The 18,372-nt window shown below is 40.1% G+C and overlaps 1 protein-coding gene, 1 long non-coding RNA gene and 1 pseudogene across 4 annotated transcripts in view; 1 reads left to right on the top strand and 2 right to left on the bottom strand.

Annotated features, from left to right (window-relative positions):
- LOC126631419 (receptor-like protein EIX2) overlaps window positions 1-11,967 on the top strand; it is a 38,111-nt gene extending 26,144 nt beyond the window's left edge. The window contains exons 1-2 of one of the 3 annotated variants that reach the window (XM_050301554.1): window positions 8,688-11,616; window positions 11,717-11,967. In XM_050301554.1, coding sequence (XP_050157511.1) covers window positions 8,852-11,596 — 2,745 coding nt within the window. In that variant the 5' untranslated portion in view covers window positions 8,688-8,851 and the 3' untranslated portion in view covers window positions 11,597-11,616; window positions 11,717-11,967. Of the gene's footprint in view, window positions 1-8,687 lie in introns of those variants that run through there. The other 2 variants (XM_050301553.1, XM_050301561.1) reach the window with 2 other exon arrangements.
- The window catches only part of LOC126631959 (uncharacterized), a 37,567-nt gene extending 22,616 nt beyond the window's left edge, over window positions 1-14,951 (bottom strand). Inside the window, exon 1 of the long non-coding RNA XR_007626520.1 lies at window positions 14,890-14,951. This is a non-coding gene — a long non-coding RNA (uncharacterized LOC126631959). The remainder of the gene's footprint in view (window positions 1-14,889) is intronic.
- On the bottom strand, window positions 11,578-15,837 carry LOC126631797 (serine/threonine-protein kinase BSK3-like; annotated as a pseudogene).
- Window positions 15,838-18,372: the final 2,535 nt, after the last annotated feature.

The following is an 18,372-nucleotide window of genomic DNA, read 5'->3' as shown; positions in this document are numbered from 1 at the left end:
CGAGAAAATTTGTTCATTATCTCTGTTCCGGATCAGAGTATGGCTCAGAAGATCCTGGCGCAGGTGCCGTGGGCGGTTATGAAGAAAAATTTTGTTGTGAAAGATTGGCCTCCGGACCTTGCTTTGGAGGAAGTAGACATGACGACTATTCCTTTCTGGGTTCAAATCCGAGGCGTCCCTCTCAGTATGGTGTCCAAAGAGAATGTTACTCGGCTCATCAGGCCGGTGGGTGCTTTTCTGGAGATGGAGGATCCTATAAAGGCTCGGGGCTTCTTAAGAGCTAGAGTGTTAGTTCATTCGGAGAAACCGCTTGCCCGTGGATGTTGGTTGAAAAGGGAGGAACACCGCGAGACTTGGGTTGAGTTTCGATACGAGCGGCTCCAAGACTTTTGCTATCAATGTGGGCGGATTGATCATATTAACACGGAGTGCTCCTACGGGGCGAACTCGGGTGGAGCAGAGGGCTATGGCGATTGGATTAAAGCTCCCCCGGTGCGTGATGTTGTGGAGTCAGTTCGCCCGTCGCGATTGGGTGGAGGGGATAGGAGGACGGCTGGAATGGTTAGGGGCAGTGACCGGTCTGAGTTGAGGTTGCCGAGCCCGATCCAAAGGGTGACTACGAGTCGGGAGACCACATCTGGGGTTACAGGTGGGGGACATGGTTCGCATATTCGTGACAAAAAGAAATGGCGTAGAGTTCTGCGACCGTCTTGTCCTGCTAGTCAGTTTCAGGTGGTGGTGCCTCAGCTTAGCCGTCAACTCAGATGGGAGTGCGGTGATGGGAGGTTCTCGTCTGTTCTTAACCGTGTGGTTCTCTAGCAGGGAGATGGAGGGTCTTCGGTTCAGATTCGGGATGACAATGAGGATTATGCGGAGACAGTTCCAGAGGGTGCGGTTGGGGAGTCCTGGGAACCAAGGGTCAGCTTGTCTCAACAGTGTTCAGGCCTGGTGAGATATGAGGTTGGTGGAATTAAGAGAGGAGGGGAGACTTCGAGTATGGATTTAGTTCCATCCCCACAAAAGAAAATCCGGGGGACCAACCCGGAAGCTGATCGTCAAATGCGTTATGATGGATCCTTGGATGTTTGGGAGTTGTGGGGGCATGTGGAGGCAGTTTCGGGGGAGACGGAGGGCTGTGTCCTGACTGTTGGTGCGGGCAACCTGGCTCGGGGTGGTGGCGGCTGGCCCTCAACAGCCGCAAGATCGCCATGATTCTGGTATTTTGGAACTGCCGTGGTCTAGGGTCGGACACGGCAGTTAGGGCCCTCCATGGTCTTATTAGAAACAAACGACCCTCTATGATCTTTTTATCTGAAACTAAAATGAAAGATCATAGATTAGATGGTGTTAGGAGACGACTGGGTTTTCATAATGGTGTCAATGTTTCTCCTGTTGGCAAGGCAGGTGGGCTCAGTTTGTGGTGGGATGACTCAGTGGAGGTGAAAACGCTGTTCTCATCGAAACATATAATTGATGTTATTATGCGTAATAGTGGAGAGGGTAATTGGGCCCGGGTCACTGGAGTTTATGGAACGCCTTACAGGGAGGATAAAGCGAACTTTTGGGAATGGATGTCGCAATATTTTTCTCCATCGGATATTCCTTGGCTTTGTGCCGGGGATTTTAATGAATTTCTTTGGGATCATGAGAAGTCCGGGGGTGCGGAGGTCCTTTATAACCGACCTAGGTATCTGGAGAATTTCATGATGGCGACTAATTTGTGGGATCTGGACTTTAATGGTCCTGCTTTCACTTGGCATGGTATGCGTCATGGTCAGTTGGTGGAAGAAAGGATTGATCGGGCTTTAATCAATGGGCTTTGGCAGGAGTTGTGGCCTGCGTCTCTGGTTACGCATGGGACGGTCATAGGGTCTGATCATTGTCCTATCATTCTTCAAACTGATTCGAAGCGCATGCGGGGACGTAAAGTGTTTAAGTTTGAGGCTTTCTGGGCGAAGGAGGATGAGTGTGATCAGGTGGTGCGCTCTTGCTGGAAGAGGCAGGAGCCGGGGGTGGCGCTGGGGAGGTGGAATAAGAAAATTAATGATTGCAAGTCCAGTCTTATAAGGTGGAGCAGAAATAAATTCAAGAAGAGAAGTCAATTGATCCAGGATGTGCTTCTTCAGTTGCAGGAGCTTCAAATGGACTGGTGATCTAATTGTGATGTCATTAAGCAGAAAATGCAGCTTGTAGATGAATTGAGGGCTCAGGAGGAAAGTTACTGGATGCAGCGCTCTCGTGTTCGCTGGCTTCGGGAGGGGGATGCGAATACCAGTTTCTTTCATTCTTCCACTTTGCATCGAAGACGACGTAATCAGATCATTAAATTGAAGGATGAGGTAGGGCAATGGGTGGAGCATCCGGGTCGGGTTCGGAAGTTGGTGGAGGATCACTTTATGCAAACATTTACTTCTGGTGGAGCCCGGAATTGGGGTTCTTTGTTGGAATGTCTTAGCCCGCGAGTGACGGAGGATATGAATCAGGCGCTTTTTATGCCGGTTACCGAGGATGAAATCAAGACTGCGATCTTTAAAATGGGTGGTCTCAAAGCGCCGGGACCGGATGGCTTTCAAGGTATATTTTATCAATAATTTTGGGATCATGTCTTTGTGGAGGTGTGTGCTTTGGTGAGGGAGTTGATGCAGGGATCGAGTAGTCCTGCTGCTCTCAATGCGACGTACATTGTTCTGATCCCCAAGGTTCCGCACCCTGAGTCGGTGGCGCAGTTCCGGCCTATTAGCCTCTATAATTATTCTTACAAGGTGTTGTCAAAGGTTTTGGCGAATCGGTTAAAGGTGATTCTTCCTAGGCTTATTTCTCCCTCCCAAAATGCTTTTGTGGCGGGTCGACAAATTCAAGACAATATAGGGATTGCTCACGAAATGTTCCATTTTCTGAAAGGAAGAACAACGAAACGGAAATTTGAAATGGGAATCAAACTGGATATGCAGAAAGCCTAAGATAGGGTAGAGTGGGATTTCCTTGACGCGGTTATGGAGAGAATGGGATTCTGCTGTGTGTGGAGAAGGCTCGTTATGGGATGTGTTTCGACTGTTAACTTTGCTATCCTTCTTAATGGTCAGCCGGGTAATAAGTTTGCTCCATCCAGGGGTCTTAGGCAGGGGGATCCCTTATCTCCCTATCTGTTTATTATTCTAGGAGAGGTTCTTTCGAGCATGATTCAGGCTGCGGTTGAGGATAAAAGGCTGGAGGGAGTTCGGATTGGTGTTTCTGGGCCCGTCATATCTCACTTATTTTTCGCGGACGACACACTGCTGTTCTTGCGTGCGGAGGAAAAATATTGTAGGAACTTGCTCTCTATTCTTGACCGGTTTTGTGTGGCTTCGGGGCAGAAAGTGAATCTCCTGAAGTCTAGTATTTACTTTGGTGCGAATGTTCCCAATGGGGTGGCGGCCAGTTTGGGTAGCATTCTTGGTGTGCCTGTGGTTGATAATCCGGGCACTTATTTGGGGGTCCCTGCCATCTGGGGCCGTTCCAAGAAGCGTGGCTTGGCCTATGTGAAGGGCAGAATATTGGGAAAGCTCCAAGGATGGAAGCAATGTGCTTTGTCTTGGGCGGGACGAGAAGTCTTGATTAAGGCGGTGGTCCAGGCGATTCCCGCTTATCCTATGTGCATTTTTAAATTTCCTGCTGTGGTATGTCAGGAGCTGGATGCCTTGGTTGCAAAGTTTTGGTGGGGAAGCCATGGGGAGGACCGAAAGATTCATTGGGTGTCTAAGGAGGTTCTGGGCCTTCCGAAGGATATGGGTGGTTTGGGTTTCAGAAATTTTCAGGAGTTTAATGATGCGCTCCTTGCTAAGCAGTGCTGGCGGTTACTTTCGGAGCCGAACTCGTTGTGGGCGCGGGTTTTTAAGGCCCGGTACTTCCCGCACTGCTCTTTTTGGGAGGCTAAAAAAGGGGCTCGGGCGTCGTGGGCTTGGTCCAGTCTTCTTTCGGGCAGGGAGCTCCTTGCTAGTGGATCTCATTGGCAAATTATGGGTGGGGGTGATGTGAGGGTTTGGGTGGATAGGTGGCTGCCCTCTCTCCCCTCGGGGCACCCCCTGCCGATTGGTGAAGTTTCTGTGTCGTCGAACCTTCGGGTTAGCTCCCTCATTGACTCTTCTTCCAGGCAATGGGATATTGAGTTCCTAAGACCTTTTCTTTCTCTGGAAGATCAACGGGCCATTCAGGAAACTATATTTAGTGACTCGAGTTGGAAGGACCGGCTTGTTTGGGCTGCCACCCGGAATGGCAAATACTCTGTGAAATCGGGGTACATGTGGCTTCAAGTTCGCTCTATGAATGTGAGGGATCATCGGCTGCCGGCTGTTCGATCGATCTCTAAAACTCTTTGGACTTGCATTTGGCAGCTGGATGTGCCTCCCAAAATTCGGCATTTCTTATGGGCTTCGTTGCATCGTGGCCTGCCTACTGGCAAGGCTCTTTTTATTAGGAGGTCATCGTCCTCCCCTTCTTGTCCGCTGTGTAGGTGTGCTGACGAAACTGTCGAGCATGTTTTCCTTGGCTGTCCGTGGGTGGCGGCGGTTTGGTTTGGTGGAGCTCTGAATTATAGAGTTGATGTTACTAGTATTGGTTCTTGGACTATGTGGCTGCATTCTGTGCTATTATCTAACTGGGGCTCCTCGGTCGACAGGAGGTGGTTCCAGGCTTATGTTGCGTTCACCTGCTGGTTCATTTGGAAAGCTCGTTGTGATTATGTGTTTAACCAAGTTTCTATCAACCCGTCTAAGGTAATTTTTTCGCTGTCTACTGCTCTTGGGAACTTTCTACTTGCTTCGGCTTCTGTGGGTTCTGCTCGGCCTGCCTTGGTCCCTCGGGTGGAGGGTGTTATCAGGTGGTGTCCTCCTTCTCCTTCTTTTGTTAAGATAAATGTGGATGCCAGCTGGTCTAATTCTTCTCGGATGGGTTTTGCGGGGGTGATCGCTAGGCAGGACGACGGGGGTTTTCTGGCTGCGGTTCGTTCTGCTATTTCGGCCCCTTCTTCTCTGGTGGCTGAATCGTTTGCGATTCTACGTGGCTGTGAATTGGGTGCCTCGATGGGGTTTAACTCTATTATTATTGAATCGGACTCTCTTCAGGCTATTTCCTGTCTCAACGATTCTCTGGAAAATGGCAGTTGGGAGGCTTTCCCCATTTTGGCTAGAGCTGTCAGGTTGGGTTCGGTTTTCCAGCACTGTCGCTAGTCTTGGGTTCCAAGATCAGCCAATATGGCAGCGGATGCTCTTGCTTCAGCTGGTTTTACGGAGATGTGCGATTTTGTTTGGGTTGACAGACCCCCATCTTCGTTAGTTCATGTTTTATGTAATGATGGGCTTCCCTGTCCTCATTAGTGGGTTAGGGTGGGTTTGGGGTGACACTGTCTCTTTGTGATTGTGTCGGTTTCTGTATCCCCGCTCACTGCTTTGCTTGGTGTTTGCCTTGCTGTGTTTGCCTCGTCGTAGGCTCTCTTGTTTCTGTTTGGCTTCTTAGCCTTGGGTTTATTGAGCTCATTTCCTCAAAAAAAAAAAAAAAAAAAAGTATTGTGATTATGTATTTGCTATAATACTTACATGGTTACATATATTTAATATAATTTATTATTTGATAATATTTTTTCTTTACATATAAATAAAAAAAAATTATGTTCAAATATCGTGAATAACAAGTTTGTAACTAATTTAATCTCCTCAGTGTCCTCACCCCTTAGTGTAAATATAGCGATGAACTCAAATGTTTTTTTTTTAACAAACGATATTATCTACACTAAAGGAGGTGCTTAGCCTCACAATAGGCTACCAATAATGTCGTTCAAATTCGTTTTTGGCGAGAATCGAACCAAAGATGTCTCACTTACAAGTGAAGAAGAATACCACTAGTCTGTTGTACTGAGTGACATGAATTTAAAAGGTATTAAAGAAAAAGTATTAAGAAAAATGTGTAAATATAACAAATTTATTCTTCTAGTCCCCACTCCTAGTGTAAACTTGTAACACTAAGGCCTCATTTGGTATTGAGTTTTTTCTCACAAAAACTGTTTCAATTTAAAGTTAAACAATAATAATGTGTTTGGTAAAAGAAAAATATCCTACCTATTTTTAGCCTCTAGATGGCAGCTTTTAAAAGCAACTTGTAGGTTACTTTTAAAACTTGTTTTTATAAAAAGCGGAGTTAAGCATTTAATGATTTTTTTTAAACAAACGATATTATTAACATTAAGGGTAAGGGGTGGGCTTAGCCCCACAATGGGCTAACATTAATGTGGTTCAAATTGATCTTTGGTAATAATCGAACATAAAACCTCTCACTTACAAGTAATGATAAATACTACTAAATCATAATAATAAGTGACAATACATTTCCACTTGGAATTGTGGAAAATTAAAACTTTAATTCTGTATAAGATGTGATAATGTTTTGGTCACTCATTGTATTAATGTTTTGGTCACTCATTGTATTGCATGGTAGGAATATTGAATATGTGGCTCTGACTTGGTCAACTCTATTTGTGGACGTCTCAAACATGTCAATAGGAGGAGAAGCATTTAATAGTAGAGAAGCAACCCTTCTCAAGGTGAATGGAATAGTTTTGCGAACTCAGTATTTGCTATTAAGGTTTGTCACAAAGGGTTTTTGAAATTGACATAGCCCAACAAAATAGTTCATGAAATTGAAAATCAATCAATATAATTCTTGAAAATAGATGTTGCAAAATAATGGTTCCTTCTGTAAAAAAAAATTCAAAAATTCAGTTATGTTCTGACCTGTCACATAATTAGGTTCCAAAAATCTAATTAAATATTGACATATGATTAAAAATATTTAAATAAAGAAACAAAATGTATTTTTATATAATTATAAAAAAGAAAAAAGAAGAAAAAAAAGAACAGGCCCTTGAAATCCCTTCAACTTCGACCAATCAAATCACTCCGTTGCACCTTACCCAGTCCAGAACCATTCCAAAATTCAAACACTGGAAAACTAAAATTCCGAAATCGACACCATGAGATCCACTGCTGCAACCACCACTAAAGCCACTCGAGCAAGTGATGGGACTCTAAGCTGTTGGACTTCTATCAGGCCAATTGGACTATATATTGTTTTTATTATTTATTAGGTCCATTACATAAGTAATACTATTAAGCCAATTTAGATCTAAAACCATACTTATTTTTTAATGTATTTAAACCATTTTTATTATCTGGAGAAACAATAAATAAAGATATGAATTTACTTTAATTTCTTTTCCATTTTTTCATTTACTTTCTTGCAATTTCCCTTTTTATCATGTTTGATCCTATCAGCAAGCCACCATCAAATTGGTCTCCTGATCCCAAAAGGGTGGCCTCCAATTCCTCGTTGGCTGCGTCACTTGATTCCTGAAGATCGGCCGCTACGCCTAGCGAGTCGGCGGTGGCTCCCCATCTACCTCTATGTAGTAACTCGCTTTTATTTATTTTTTTTCTAAAGTTTTTAATTATATAAAATAAAATTTATTTTTATTATTTTAATATTTTAATTCATATATGAATATTGAGTTTTTGACAAAATTGTGATGTAATGACCATATTGATTTGTGACACTCTCCATGGACTCCATTAATCGATTTTTCAATTCTAGGGACCATCTTCATAGATGGTCAATTTTAGAGATTGTTTGTGATAAAAGCCCTTGCTATAATACTTACATAGTTACACATATTTAATATGATTATCATTTTGATTGTCAGTTGGTGGTTCTATTAAAATTTTATATGTTATTTTTTTAACAAATAATATTATCTACACTAAGAGAGTGGGGAGTGGGCTAAGCCATGACTAACAATAATATAGTTTAAGTTCGCTTATGTAATATTTAATTAAACTTGTGGGGCCTAATTATGTGTCACATCAGTACATAACATAATTTTTGACGAAATCTTAACGAAATGACCATATTGATTTGCGACACTCATTTTCAGGGACTACATTGATCGATTTTGAATTTCAAGGACCATCTTAATAAGGTGGGTCAATTTCAAGGATCATTTAAGATAAAAACCATTCATTGGATACTTTAACTCTTAATATGTAATTTAGGATTGATTGTTATTTGTGAAACTTGAAATCGGATTATCTTTCCCAAATCTGTAAAAAAAATTCTTCATTTCTGTCCAATTTTTAAGTTAAATAAAAAATCAAAACCAATCTGAATTTGAAATACGCAAACCCGAATTACTTTTGTTTACTTTCTAAGAATTAAAAGCCGCACCAAAGAGTAACCTCGGTTTTCGCAAAATCAAAACATTGTTAAAGTAAAGAAAGAATACGAAGGAACAAGAGAAAGGGGCTAAAGACGTTTCATTGCGCATAGAAAACAATTGAAAAAGTTCAAATTTATTTTGGCCACACGATCTGTTTCTAACAACTGATATTTTCCACACACAAGTCAAGTCAGTAAACTTATTACATATGAAAAGACTTTGCAACAGCATCATCATGAGAAATTTTTCATTGTGATCGACACACGGGTGATAAATCATGTATTTTTATATAAGTAGTGAAAAATTTTATTTTTTATGTTATTAATTTTTTAATACACTTATCCTACCGTTTGTATAGTTGTATAATCTTGTGTTTCGATCACATCGAAAAATATCTCCACCACCATTCGAAATTTCGACCTACTTGCATGGTTGAACAAAAAATTTCGCCATATTTTGACTTTTCAAAACTGGACTTGTATTTATATCAGAGGGGTGCTGTGTGCTGCATTTATGCATGTTTTGTGGTGCTAGCTTCATATCTTTATTACAACACTTGTGTGATTAGTTGTGTGTTTCTGCCTCTTGATCTTGATTGTTATTGTTTTGAAGATGGGGGGAATTATGGTGCTTTTGCTATTAATCATCACCCTACATGTGAACCTTGGCCACGGCGATGCTAACATGACGATGAGGTGCACAGACAAGGAAAGGGAAGCTCTCCTTGCATTCAAGCAAGGCCTCATCATGGACGAGCACAGCCAAGTAATATTCTCTTCGTGGGGAACAGAAGCCGCAAAACAAGATTGTTGCCGATGGGAAGGAGTCTCATGTGACAACCAAACTGGCCATGTTGTGCGGCTTGATCTCGGAGACCATGATTATTTACAAGGTACGATGATTAGTCCTAAACTGATTGAGTTGAAGCATTTGAAATATTTGGACCTTTCGTGGGTTAACTTTAGTGGGAGCCAAGTTCCATATTTCATTGGTTCTCTAACCAATTTGAGATATCTCGATCTTTTTTGGTGTTCTTTGGGTGGAAAATTTCCAATTCAGGTTGGAAACCTTACCAACTTCGGCGGCAATGACTTCGGCGGTAATGTGGAAAATCTCAATTGGCTCCCTCGTCTTTCTTCGTTGACATATTTGGACTTGAGTGATAACAATCTCAGTAATGTTTTTTATTGGCCGGAAGCAGTTAATAAACTCCCCAAACTAACAACCTTGACATTACAGAACTGTAGTCTTCCTTCTCCTCCAGTTCGTTCCACTCTTTCAAACATAAATTCTTCTAAATCTCTTTCTAGCATTGATCTTTCCTTGAACCGTCTCTCAACTTCTTCAATATTTCTGTGGATGTCCAACTACAGTACCAGCCTTGTTGATCTTTATCTCTCTTCCAACCATTTGACCGGTTCGATTCCTGATGTTTTCGGAAACATGAGCTCTCTTGCACAAGTTGATCTCTATGACAACCAACTTGAAGGAGCAGAACCCCATTCTTTCTCAAGGTTATGTAGTTTGCAATCATTGGATCTACTCTACAACAATTTGAGCGGACAGTTTTCCAGATTTGTTCAAATATTGCCTACATGTGCTCAAAACTCCTTGGAGAGTTTGTGGCTCTATGGAAATCAATTAAGTGGAAGAATACCTGAAAGTATCGGACAAATGTCAAAGCTCGAGAATCTTGACCTTGGTATGAATGCTTTGGAAGGGCTGATTTCAGAATCCCATTTCTCTAAACTCTCGAGATTATCATATCTAGATTTGTCCTCCAACTCACTAGTTTTAAACTTCCAGTCTAATTGGACTCCTCCTTTTCAACTGGACCATATAAGTTTGGGGTCTTGCAAGATGGGTCCGTATTTTCCGAAATGGCTTCAATCTCAAAATAAGTATTCATCCCTCAATATTTCTAATGCTGGAATTGTGGATATCCTTCCAAGTTGGTTTTGGGGTACGACTCGTTACGTGACATCTATCGATCTTTCCCATAACCAAATTGGAGAAATGTTTACAAATTTGACAATGGATTTTGTAAATTACCCTGAAGTGCATTTGCGTTCGAACCAAATTGAAGGTCAAATTCCCGCAACTCTATCGCATGCGTCATATTTGGATCTCTCTAATAATAACATTTCAGGGTCGATTTCTTTCTTGTGTGCAAGTGAAGCTATGCATTTACGTTTTCTTAATCTCTCATACAACAATCTCTTTGGAGAACTTCCAAAATGCCTGACACGTTTGGGCAATCTCGTCATGCTTGATTTGAGTTCCAATGCTCTTTCGGGAAAAATTCCTTCGACGATAGGCTCCTTGTTTGGGATCGAGACACTGAAATTAAGAAGCAATGAGTTTGTGGGAGAGTTGCCTTTATCCTTGAAGAATTGCACAAGTTTAAGGGTCCTTGATCTTGCAGATAACCAGTTGTCGGGATCAATACCTGAATGGTTGGGGGCTAGCTTTCAGAAATTGGTTATCCTAATGCTTTCCTCTAACCATTTCAACGGAAGCTTGCCCTCGCAACTATGCGATCTAATATACATTCAAATTTTGGATGTCTCTGTGAACAACATCTCTGGAGGTATACCGAATTGCCTTAAAAAGTTGACTACTCTGTCTCAGAAAGGAAATTCAAGTCTAACCATCAAGCATTCTTACGGGAGATATAATCTTCAATATTCAACCACGGATGATTATGAGGATGATGAAATCTTCACGTGGAAGGGAAGCATGCAGGTTTACAGGAATACTTTGGGGCTCGTGAGAAGTATTGATTTCTCAAGCAATAGATTGACCGGGGAGATTCCGAGCGAAATCAGTCATCTTGTTGGGTTGGTTTCTTTAAACCTTTCTAGAAACCAACTTACAGGTCAAATTACTTCGGACATTGGAAAATTGGAGTCCTTGGATTCACTTGATTTGTCAAGAAATCATATAGACGGAAGAATTCCAACAAGCCTCGCTCGGATAAGTCGTCTTGGTGTCTTGGACTTGTCACACAACAACTTGATTGGAAAGATTCCAACTGGCACCCAGCTCCAAAGTTTTGATCCCTCTGTTTATGCTGGAAATCCACAGCTCTGTGGACTTCCACTTGAAAATCCGTGTGATATCGAAGAAATGGGTCCAGATCAATTTAGTAACGAAGAAGACAAGGATGGTCAGCTTATACGCTACGGATTTTACATCAGCATGGGGCTCGGGTTTTTTGTTGGATTTTGGGGAGTTTGTGGAAGTCTGATATTCATCAGGGAATGGAGGTACACATACTTCAAGTTCTTGAATTCGCTGAATGATTGGCTTTATGTGAGGGTAGTGTTGATCAAGCGGAAATTAACGGATGCTTAATAGATAAGCTGTAATGTGCGGTATGTAATCTCTCTCTCATCGATTCATCACGATTAATTTGGTATTTATGATCAATTGTCTTCTTCGAACTTACCGGTGCTTGTTTATTTTTATCAGTAGCTCCAGGCATCCTCTTCACTTCAGTTCAACTGCGTGGCTTCCATATCTGCATAAGCTGTCAAGTGTTAGATGCTGCTTAATTCCAGTTATAACGAGATTGCAGAAATGTACTAGGAATATGTTTTCCTTGGTAAATGATTTGATACCGTGCCTTGTTTGTAAGAAAGATATTATTGTAAATTGATTGTAAGAAAATGTTTGTAAGATATAAAAGATTGTGTTACAGAAGATATTACTATTTGCATTGAAAACGTTTGGTACACTTTTACATACAAAAGATCATGTACATGCAAAAAAGATTAGATCGATACATTCCACTAGGGAAGTTTCTGTCGTTTTTTTTATCAATAACAATACTTATACAAAAGATTACAAAATTTTGGAGTATTTACATGCTAAAAATATTAGGAAATATTGATTCATTTACATTGACAAAAGTGTTCATTGAACCTGTGAATCAAAAGATAAAACTAATATTATATATGAGATTTAATTCCACCGTTGATTCTAACAACGGTCAGATGATGTTTGACGAACTAATTATTATTTTCTTCATCAGAAATAAAACACCAGGAATCCTATATGCTTTCCGTACACAAATTACAAGCTTCTGAACGACATCCTCCCTACCACTGTTTTTTACAACTTTCTATATTTTCTTTCCATTTTGTCAAAGTAATTCATATACTCGAATCATATGACACACAAGAAATCCAATCAAATAAAACAATTCAAATACAATACATAGTGCAAGCGAAATAAGACTGTCGACAATGATAACAAATGCAGAGAAAGCAGCAATTAAAAATTTACTTTTTTTTTCTTCTTTCAGTTTTGTTTTTTCTTATTGGTCATGCAAGTGGAGTTACTAGGTTCAGGTACCTTAAACTACCAATCTCGTTTCTTCCTGTCAAGCATTAGAAGATAAGATGTAACAATCATATTCTGACCAGAAATCTAAATGCCAAACAAAATTTCGTACAAAGCTGTGTTTAGTAATTTAATTTAACAGGTCAGATAACGAACATCCCATTGAAGGCCAAATTCGGATATTGGTCTGGACATGAAAGTAACTATTATCAAAGCTCTACTTAGAATTTCCCACAAGTATCATAATAAGAACCTAACCTGTGAATAACAATCAATTGCGGTTCTGAAGTCCTTGTGCTTAAAAGCAGGATCCCCCTTTTTCTTTGATTCTAATGATTCCTGCATTTGGTCAGTCCACATTTGGAACGAGAGCTGCAGTGGAACATAACTATTGGGAAGGCTAAATATGTATACAACACAACTTATTAGACATTTCTCCATTAGTTAAACAAATATAGAACCTCATTTGTCATTCCATCGTCTTTATAGCCAATATTTTCTAGGATCTCATGTATAGCAGTCAAATCCCTTCTTGAGCAGGCTTCACCGAGTGGTCAAAGAGAAGACCAGGAGGTACCATGTGGGATACCCATCAAAACAAAAGAAGGAACCGGATATAGCTACCAGCATCATGTTAAGCATCTATATTTGATTAAACTATTACGATGGTTCAGATCTGATTGTTTCTAATTGGCACCCAACAAGTATGGTATCAATGAAAACCCTTGTAGTTAACTACCCACAGTTTCGGAGCATAAGAGATTCATATTTTATAGAGTATCATTCACCATGAAAGGCACTAAACAAAAGTGTAGCTCTCTAAGTCCTCACTAATAACAAATTAGTGTCACGTCCCTTTCCCAAATTTTCAAATATTTCCGCTTGGTACAAGGTTCAGTATTGCTACAACTAATAAATCGGTAGATATGAGCTTACACAAATAGTTCAGATTGTGTCCAGTGAAAATAAGATAACATATGACTACATTGCTTACAAGACTGCCCTAAAATATAGATCTACAAACAATTGTGTGAAGATTTTAAGCAGTCAAACTATGCTCACTGAGTAAAGTTGGGAATAGAATGCAGCTTAATTAGAGAAACAGAGGAGAGAGAACCAACCTCAGTTTCTTCCTGAAGAGGAGTCAAAGAAGCAACTAATGACTTTGGATTTGGTAGCTCTCGAGGTTCGGATTGTAAACATCGTGAAGCCAAGCGTGCCAACTCAGTACCATCATCATTAGAAAGCTGTCCTTCCAAGCAAGAATCTGTCAGCGTGTGAAGATTCCTGTCTCGAATCAGGTCTAGGGCCTGGCATAAAATGATCAACCAACAGATGAATAAATTTACGTACTTGTGTTTACATATCCTAAGAAGGATAAATCCTCACACAGAGTTCATAACAATTGAAAGTAAACTATATTTTATCATAGGTAAAAGAGTAATAATTGGATCTTTACAAGAGTTTCCCTAATTTATCTTTTCCTACAAATGGTTTTTTCTGTATTTTTGTTCAGTTCACCACTTGGACAATCACTTACATGGTTAGAGGGAATATGCTTTCCGCTGAGAAGATCAATCAAGAGAGTCCAAAGCTATATACTGCACTTTCTGGTTTCACTCTCCCTGCAAGACAAGGGATGTGCGGGGTATAATAATTGCTTAACTGCATACTTGAAGGATGTCTGTCAAGTAAATCATAAATTTGAATGAGTTATTTGGAGCAAAAACGCCGCTTTTTTCCACAATCTACCTACCAGTCCTAATATGTTCAGGAGTAAATACCAGATTTGTACTATAACTCTTCCCATCCCAACTATTTTTCATCAGGCCAAAGGTGGATATTCTCGGATTGCCATCCTGAAAATTCATCGAATACAATCAGAATATACTTTGGAAAAGATATCAAACAGATGGAGTCAAAATATAGTTACCTCATCGAATAAAATTCTGTAAGCATTAAGGTCGTGATAAAGCGCACGGCCTTTACTTGTGCAGTATTCTAGAGCCAGTGCAAGATGTAACACAACCCTTAATTGCATTACACATTTCATAGCTGCACATCCCCTGACAATTCAAGAAGGTAGTAAAGTTATATTCCATAGAACATTAGCACAGTACTCATTAGCGGAAACATCCATGCAACTAACAAGATAATTAGCAAAATTCGAGAATATGTATAACTGAAACAAGACCACTCATTGTCAAACGTGAACTGGTGCTATAAACAAAAGTGAATATTAACAAAAGTTTCTAAAGAGAGAGGGGGGGGAGGCAGTAACAACCCCTCAACCGTTGTCTCACCTCACACCAACATCTCTTAAGTAACATCTGGAGTGATGTTTAACATGCCAATATATCCCTTCCGAATGAAAAACCCAAAGTTAAATCATCAGTGAGACAAAGTGAAACTATTAAGCAGAGGCAATTGCAACACTAAATGGATCCAGTATCCGACCATTAAAAAATGAGTACAACATAGATCAGTAACCAAAAATCTCGTATTAGTATGGGTAAGCCTTACAATGGAAAAGATGTGATGCAAGTGCTTCATTGGGCATATATTCCACCACAAGCAACCTCTCATCACCTTCACAACAACAACCCAGCAAGTTGACCAATCTATGGTTGCAGAGCTGACCAACTAATCTTGCTTCCTCCTGCTGTTGGGGCAAAAGAAAATCATTTTCACAATAGTGGTTGTAAATAGAGAAGACAGAAAATGATGTGCTTCCTTTGATGGAGCTGATAAAACATTTGATGAGGAATTGTATGGTCCAAAAATAAATGTAAATTTCATTCAAAGAGAGAGACAGCTCTGCATTTCGTGAATTCTATATGCCAAAAGTTACCTACGACCCGAATTTTAAACCACATAAGATCTCAACAGAAAATTATGCTAGTGTAAAACAAAGATAAAAACAATAGTTTTGCAGAAAATGCAGACCAGTTTTCGTAACCAAAGTATCTGAATTATATTGTTCTGAGATAGAAAGGTACCAAGTTAAAGGATGCCTACCAAAAATTGCCGAGCATCAGGCCAGGCCATCCTATTGAAGCGCTTAACAGCAATTCTCTTCTGATATTCGAGTTTCCCTTTATAATCAACATTTGGAGACTTCTCTCCTTGCTCAGACACAGTGTACTCCACAGAAACACTTTCGGACTTGTGAAGAGAATTGATTTCTCAAGCAATAGATTAACGGGGTAGATTCCAAGTGAAATCACGGATCTTGTTGAGTTAGTTTCTTTAAACCTGTTGGGAAACAGATTGATAGGTGAGTTACCTACAAAGATTGGAAAGTTGCAATCATTGGATGCTCTTGATTTGTCCAGAAACCAGATAGATGGCAGAATTCCAACAAGCCTTGATCGGGTAGATGATCTTAGTGTCTTGGACTTGTCCTACGACAACTTTATTGGCAAAATTCCAGCAGGTACTAAGCTCCAAAGTTTCGATCCCTCTGTTTATGCTGAAAATCCTCAACTATTCGGACCTCCATTCAAAAGATATGTGGTGATCAACAAGACACTGGGATCTCAAGTAATGAAGAAGTAAAGGATGAGCCGATAACATGGGGATTTTATGTCAGCATGGGGCTTGGTTTTATTGTTGGATTTTGGGGGAGTTTGTGGCAGCCTGATTTACATATGTGAGGGTGATTTCAATCAAGCGGAGCTTCAATTAAGCAATGGTACGTAAATTTTATTTTATTTTTCTTCCTTAAATTAAGTGATATGCATGCAACTTTTGGTAAAGTCTTCCTGATTAAATTAAGCGATATGCATACAACTCTTCGTAAAGTCTTCCCGATTAATTTGGTTGTCTTCTTCAAAACTTAATTACGCATGCTTGTTTATTTTTATCTTCAGCGTCTTCTGAGACAGCTTAGGCAGCTTCACTTCACTGGAAGCGCTTCCACGGGCCATTATCTTTTGCAGATGATTTGTTAGTGTTACTTGTTTGTAAAAAGTTTACTTTTGAATTTACTTTATCAAGACCTTTCTGCAGTATATGTTTTGAAGCATTATACTTACAAAAGAAATTCAGTTAATTTTGGACTGCATATGATCGTTTTGTTCATCGTAAATTTTAGTTGAATGGATTGGTTGCAGTAGGGTTAACTTTTCATTTTTTATTTCTATCCAAGTGGTAATTTATCTATCTAACAATGATCAAATGGCGTTTGACAAACTAATTACTATTTTTTTCATCAGAAATAATTACACCAGGAATCCTACATGCTTTCTGTACACAATTACAAGCTTCTGAATGACATCCTCCCTACCAATGTTTTTTACAACTTTCAATTTTTTTCTTTCCAGTTTGTCAAAGAAATTAATATACTCAATTCATTTGACACACAAGAAATCAAATCAAGTAAAGAATTCAAATACAATATATACTGCTGGAAAATGACCAAAATCTAATACCATGGAAATTATGAAGCTATGGCCTAATGATCGATGCCTGTATATGCTGAAAGCCAAACCAAGAGGTGGCAAACTTGGCACTTGGTCGATCGGCCTAGATTTTTCACTTCTGTCCAGCTGCTTTGCTCCTTTTGGATTCAAGCACGGTACCCTCCTTAACTGCTGCTTGAGCTTCACTGTCCATTCCAAGGGCCGAAAGATCAGCAGCCTGAAGATAAGATTCAAAGTGCCAAACTGGGGAAACTACTTGTGCTTGCATTGCATCGTTTAGAGCTTCCTGAGGCTTGTCACTCATGAGATAAGACAGACTACGCTGGGCCAAAATTGTTGGGACTTGTGAAGAGAATTGATTTCTCAAGCAATAGATTAACGGGGGAGATTCCAAGTGAAGTCACGGATCTTGTTGGGTTAGTTTCTTTAAACCTGTCGAGAAACGGATTGACAGGTGAGTTACCTGCAAAGATTGGAAAGTTGCAATCATTGGATGCCCTTGATTTGTCAAGAAACCAGATAGATGGCAGAATTCCAACAAGCCTTGCTCAGATATATGGTCTTAGTGTCTTGGACTTGTCATACAACAACTTTATTGGCAAAATTCCAACTGGCACTCAGCTCCAAAGTTTTGATCCCTCTGATTATGCTGGAAATCCTCAGCTGTGCGGACCTCCACTTCCAAAGATGTGTGGTGATCAACAGGAAACTCCGATCTTGTGCAACGAAGAATAAAGGATGAGCCTATAACATGGGGATTTTATATCAGCATGGCACTTGGCTTTATTGTTGGATTTTGGGGAGTTTGTGGCAGTCTGATTTTTGCTACGCCATGGAGATACTCGTACTTCAGGTTCTTGAATGTCTTGAAAGATTGGTTTTATGTGAGGGTGATTTCCTTCAAACAGCACTTCAATTAAGCAATGGTATGTAAATGTGATTTTATTTGTCTTTCTTAAATGTAAGCGATATGCATGCATCTATTTGTAAAGTCTTTCGGATTAATTTCACTGTCTTCTTCAAAACTTAATTGCATGTACTTGTTTATTTTTATCTACAGCGTCTTCTGAGACAGTGTAGACGACTTCACTTCACTGAAAGAGCTTTCACGGACCATTATCTGTACAAGTTTTCAAAGTATTGAGTTATCATGATAAAGAACTTTACTTCTAAATCTCCTTGGCAGATGATTTGTTAGTGTTAATTGTTTGTAAGAAGTTTACTGCTACATTTACTTTATCAAGACCTTTTTGCAGTATATGTTTTGATTCATGATATAAAAGGTCGTACCCAGTGCACAAGGCTCCTGCTTTACGCAGGGTCTGGAAGAGGTGAATGTCGGCTAGCCTTACCCCCATTTGA

Source organism: Malus sylvestris, chromosome 1, assembly GCF_916048215.2.
Source record: "Malus sylvestris chromosome 1, drMalSylv7.2, whole genome shotgun sequence".
In the NCBI taxonomy this organism is placed as follows: Eukaryota; Viridiplantae; Streptophyta; class Magnoliopsida; order Rosales; family Rosaceae; genus Malus; species Malus sylvestris.
This window is presented reverse-complemented; position numbering and strand designations above follow the sequence as displayed.